Source organism: Lepidochelys kempii, chromosome 9, assembly GCF_965140265.1.
Source record: "Lepidochelys kempii isolate rLepKem1 chromosome 9, rLepKem1.hap2, whole genome shotgun sequence".
NCBI classification, from domain to species: Eukaryota; Metazoa; Chordata; order Testudines; family Cheloniidae; genus Lepidochelys; species Lepidochelys kempii.
The window spans coordinates 92,870,612-92,876,611 of NC_133264.1; the positions used below are offsets into that span (position 1 = coordinate 92,870,612).

Here is a 6,000-nt window from a genome sequence, read left to right on the forward strand (position 1 = left end):
TTCTTTTAAAACAATAATTTTCACTATAAGTCACGTGAATGACAACCATAGAAAAAGAGGAAATATATTATTAATATTTTATGCAAAGACAGAGACACAAGACTTTCCTTCCCTGTGAGGGAAGGGAGGGGAGGGACATCACTAAATGTACATAAGACCATATTCAGATGAAAATAAGTTATTAAACAAACATTAAACTCAATATCTGAAATGTACTTAGTATTTGAACTACACCCACATATTCAGTTGTAACAGCTTCTATTAAATTAATGATATTACCCACACCATAAATTAGGCAAATTGTATGCAAATACTATTTGAATAGTAATACAGTGGTTATCAGTTGTCTGCAAAATAAATTAGTGTAGCAGAGTAAAGATAGTGTGCAGAGCGTAATATTTAATTGAGCACTAATTTTATTGTGATTATTACTTTTTAAACAACAGCAGCATGGTTATTAAACGATCTAACGCATAAAGCTCTGGTTTATGCAGAGCTGGTAAAACACAGCACAAGATCCAAAACGCCTGATAACAGATTAATATTGATATAGTATAATTTATGGTTCCGAGGATTTACTTCTAAATTGCTGTAAAATAAAACGTGACAGGTATTTGAGTTCTGATTATTTTGGGTTTTCAACTAGAGCAGATACAATATGTTTGGCACAATGATAGCTGTTAGCTAAAGATATGCTCTTTTTCACAGGCATTGCTTAAAATATCAATAAAGTAAAGTGAACCCTTGTGCAGAATATGCAGTGTGCACAGACATACACATGTCTGTATGGGCATTCAGAGATGAGGGCTGCAAATACAGTATTTTATTCTCTTTCCTTGTTGTCAAACTGCATGCTAGCCTAACTATATGTAATCATCCGGTAACCAATTTTGAATTCTATCAGACACCGTAAGAAAAAAGCAACTAATTTATTCTGAGTGAAGAGAAAAATAAAACATGCACTATGCCACAACAAAGACCAAAAAAATCATAGAATCATAGAATCATAGAATATCAGGGTTGGAAGGGACCCCAAAAGGTCATCTAGTCCAACCCCCTGCTCGAAGCAGGACCAATTCCCAGTTAAATCATATTCCTATTAACAGACCATGTGAAGCAACAAAAGTTAAATACTACACAAACAACAACTTTTCTGCCACTGGTCACCCACTGAAAAATTCCTCCACATTGTCTCTTTTACAACAAGTTTACAATATTTTAGACTGATGCACCAACCTTCCCAAGGCGAGTGCCCGTTTGCCAAGCAATAAAACCTAAAGTGTCCCCCCCCTCAAAAAAAACCCCTCAGACCTATTATAAAATATCACCTGGGACTGATCTTTCCTCTTCCAAGACTAACTTCAATAATAATGCTTTACCTTGAGTAGGACAGCAGCAAAATTTAAAAAAACAAACAAAAAAAAAACCGCACACACACACACATACTTAAACCGTGCAATTCAGGGAAACTACAGTGGCATTTCTCATAATGAGGGGGAATACTGTCACTGACAGCAGTAAACAGTACATTAGATAAGCCACGGTCTTGGGGAAAAAAATATTCCCTCTTTAATTCACTGGTTTTCTGTTGTGTTTAAACGTTGCAAGGGATAGCCACCCATCTATCCAACTTAACCCATCGATCCAAGGAAATACTAGGTGTCCCTGCCAGTCAAAGGCATGCAAAAGCGGTTAATGAATAAAACCCACCAGGAGCAGGGGGATGGGGGAGGCATGGCTTTTCTCCCTAACATCAATGCATGGCAATCCCCCCACCCCGTTTCCACTGCACTCTTTCAACTTGGAGCATCAATAGTATAAGAAAAAGAAAAAAGTCCTTGTATATTACAGCCACGCATCCCACTTCCCGACAGCAAGTCACAACCCAGCCACAATCCGTAGGTGGTTTAAGCAAGTGAGCAAGGATGGGGGGGGGGGGGAGCTTTATCCTTCCAACAAAGGCTAAAATACAGCGGGGGGAGAGGAAGAGGGGGAGAGGAATATTGGTATTAAAAAGAAAATCAAAACCTACCACTGCTGCTCTAAGTCCCAGTCCCTGAAAAAGTCGAATAGATCCATCCCGATCTGATGGGGGAGACTCAGAACTGCCCCCCCCCCTTGCCCTGCCCTCCCCAGCCGGGCTAGAAGTGGCCGGCCAGCACAGGCAGCAATTGCATAAGGTGACTTGTCTTCCCCCAACCCCACCCCCCCCACCCCGTCCCACCCTCCCCCCCCCGGCTCGCACTAAGCCAGGCTGGAGGCTGCTCGCACAGCGAAGAACCCGCCGCTGCTCGCTCCGGCCGCCGCCAGCAGCCTGGCTGGGAGAGGCAGGCAGAGCACCGGCGGCGGCAGCATCGCGCACACACCTCCCCCCCCCCCCCCACACACACACAAGGGGAGGAGCCTGGGCAGCCAGAAGCCACGACATGGAGCCAGCACGTTATCAGCTCGAGGATCTGGCAGAGGCTGACAGCCACCACCCTGGGGGGCGCTGGGCTTCCAACAGCTGGGGCAGGCTGGTCACTGAGGACAGGGGCTGGTTGCTCTTTGCAGGCTGCAGGGCTCTGGTTCTCTCTCTCTCTCTCTCTCTCACACACACACACACAGAGGTCCCCGACCTCCAGGGGTGCAGATGGAAGTGGCGTGCCAAAGAGGGGCTGCGAAGACCACGCACAGGGCCTGCCTCAGGCCAGCATCCCCCCCTCCTCCCCCCGCCCCGCCGCTGGCTGCAGCATTGCTTCACTAGGTCGAGAGCGTCCTGGCTGGCCTTGGGTGGAAGAAAAATAGACGGGTTTGTCTAGAGTGTAATTGGTCACGGCGGACTCCCCCAAGGACGCAACGCTGGCAACGGCTGTGCGAGGACAATCATGAGGGGAGGTGGGCCCACGCTCAGGGCACTGCGGAGGCGTTAGCGAGGACCCACTCTTGGCCCCAGACTGCCGTGGAGCCTCTGAGGCAGAAAGGTCACCCATTTCCCCATCGAGCAATAGATGGATAGATTATAAAGTCGGAAGGGACCGCTGGGATAGTCTAGACTGACCTCCTGTGTGCCACAAGCTGTCGGACTTCCCTCAATTAGTTCCTGTTTGAACCAGCGCCTACCTTTGAGAAAAAACATCCATAGCTTGAAGAAAAAACAGGAAGTCGTATGCTAGATTGGAGCTTCATTTACTGGTGAAAGAGCCCTCTGTCCCCCACAGACTTTCCTGTAGGTTCCTTCCTCTCATCCCAATGGACAGGGATAAAGAGACCATACTCATCCACGGACATCCCCAGAATAACCCTCCCACTGCTCAAGGGCAAAGGCAAATTGGGCAAAAAGGGCAAAGGCAAATGAAACAAATTCTAAGCTCCATTAACTACCAGATGAGGGGGGGGGCTTTATTTCTCCCTGCCCCCCCCCATTGATCCATTCTTTCCTATTCTGGTTCACAGACTGTGCCCATCATCATGATACTGAATTGACTTCCAAGTAGTGACTCACATCTGTTGTGTGTTGCCTCTTCTCCATCTTTTTCCACCAGAGTTACTTGGCACTTGGGATTTTTTTTTTCAATTTATGTGTGTGTGCACGTATCTGTGAAGACAACGCCAAAGAAGTGCTCTTTCAGGCCCTGGTCCTCAGCAGAACAGCTCACATGCTCAGAGTTATTCATGTGCTTATGGGATTTGCTGAGATATACCTTGGACTGATTAGTGGTGAAGTTTGAGGTGATTCTCAGTTCCTGCAGAGGCGAATCCCAGAGACCTGGACCAGCTCTTGAGGAAGCTCAGAGTTCTGCTCTTCAGCTTTGCAGTAGACAGTTCCATTGTACCAAAAGAGCAGAGCTGTCAGTGCTGGTCAAGATCCTGGAGTCAGAGGTAGGCCCAAACTATTTACTGTGGGAGGTGGGGCCAGCAGGCAGGAGAAGACTGAGACCTTGAGCTTGACCCAGGAGAATAGATGACCTATGCAGCTTGGCCTGAAGGTCAATACATGAAGTCAGTCACAGATCAACAGAGAAAGTCAGTTCTGGATCTGGAATTTCCTCATGGCTACTGTTGCTACGTGGGCATCCAAAAATGGTGGGAGATCCAGTGAAACCACTAAGTTGTGAACATGAGTACAAAAGACAGGCAGAGTCTCTCAACCAAAGGAGCAGATATCATCTCCCACTTGTACAAGGTGTCTTCATCATGATGTTAATATCACCTGGATTGAAACTCAAGCAGTTTGTCCTCATGCAAGTGCACTAATCACTGGATATGCTGCAGGGTCCAGGTGCAGTGAAACCAAGTCATAGAAACCCATTCTGTTTCATTTATAGAACTCAGATGTTTTACACGGATTATCTTTATCCCCACGGGGGAAACTGAGCAGGTGAACAAATTGCCCAAGGCTTATTCAGCCAGTCAATGGCAGAGTGGGTAACCCAGTCTGACTCTAAGTCCTGTATCCTCCATCTGACCCCAGCCATACTGCCTGCTCATGGATGATACAATACAAATGTTATAATCATTTGTTGATACACAGATCCTGAGAAAAGGTTCCGGGACTGCTAAGCTATCAGTGAAAGTTAGAGCTGAGACTCCGAACCTTACCTACCATTCTCTAAAAATTGTACATTTAGTTTAGCACTATCCTGCTGGTCCCTAAAAAATTTCAATTTGAGCAAAAATGGTGCAGCTGACTTTAAATTACAGTTACACTCAGTAAAACCCATGGCCCTGTTTCCCTTTGCCCCTGGCAGGGTGAACAGATGCATGAAGCATTTCCTTCTCATGTCTCGTAGCTGACTGTTCCCTCCTTGCAAATAGGCACTGACATAGCATTGCCAGCCCCAAGATTACAAAAATCATGAGTTAGGCCTCAAAAAATCGATTACATTAAAAATCATTGTTTTTTTTAAAATGGTAAATATGGGGTTCATTTTATTGTCTTCTGGTTTTTTAACTTTTAGGGTGCACTCAGGGTCACATTTTGAAGTTTTCAACCATAAAAGCCAGAAAATTACTTGTAAAAAAAAATTAAAGCTGTGATCCTCACCTAAGTCACATGACTCCAGGAGCTGGGGCTTTAAGAAAAACATCAAATATCACAAGACTCATGAGATTTGGCAATGGTGTTCAAATAGCAAGGTTCTTGCAAATTTCAGCATCCTGCCTCTATATACCAAATAGAGGAAGGACCCTTTGGAACAGAATTATTATTGAATAGCTCTATGGTCATGACCACATGTTGAAAACACTTTCCAGTTCTGACAGCACTTTCTTGGAAGAGCCTCTCTGAATCCTTTAGAAACTAACACAAAATAGTCTCTAAAAAGGAGTATCAGGAGTGATTCCATCAAAGACTAGGAGAGGAAAATCCAGTGCTAGCAGACCACCTTGTTACTCTCCGTAAGGTCAATGTTAAAGTCAACCTTCTCTTAGAATTTTGCCTCTTGGAACTACAGAAATTGCTAACTCCAGCACCTGTGCCAGGAGGTCAGTCCATGAGGCAGGCTTTATGTTGTCAGGGCTCTAACCATTCACTTTTTATAGAAAAATATTTATTGTCAGCTTGTCTTTGGAGGCCAGCAGGGCTAAACCCCACGAATAATGCCACAGCTGTCAGCCTCAGAGACACCATGAGGTGCATCTGATATTCTCCATGGTGTAGTTCCATCTGCCACCACTTGGGGCCCACCTGTTTGGTGAGGTGCTGCTTCAGCCCCTGGAGCGTACAGCATACCTGGCTGTCACTGAGGAACTTCTGGCCCGCAGCACATAGGTTGAGAGCAGTAAAGGCAAGGGCAGCAAAGACGAAACAGGCTTCTGGGGGGGCTAATTAAAGTCTGAAGCAAAGAGTAAAAGGATACTCCAAACATGCTTCCTGCAGCTTTGGCCCCTGGACTCCCTGCAGCAACTGGGCTGCAGGCATCGGAGAAGTCCAAAACAATGGATGGTCAGAGTATAACCAGCCCCCCAGTACAGGGTATCACTGGTAGGCCCCTCTACATGGCTAGTAGCAGGCTAAGT

The 6,000-nt window shown here is 45.8% G+C and overlaps 1 protein-coding gene across 6 annotated transcripts in view; it reads right to left on the bottom strand.

Annotated features, from left to right (window-relative positions):
* Window positions 1-2,197, bottom strand: part of AFF2 (ALF transcription elongation factor 2) — a 464,322-nt gene extending 462,125 nt beyond the window's left edge. For all 6 annotated transcript variants that reach the window (XR_012160619.1, XM_073358389.1, XM_073358388.1 and 3 more), the window contains exon 1: window positions 2,033-2,197. Coding sequence is in view for 1 of the 6 variants with exons in the window: in XM_073358388.1 (XP_073214489.1) it covers window positions 2,033-2,079 (47 nt within the window). In the remaining 5 variants the exon portion in view is untranslated. The remainder of the gene's footprint in view (window positions 1-2,032) is intronic.
* Between the last annotated feature and the right edge of the window lie 3,803 nt (window positions 2,198-6,000).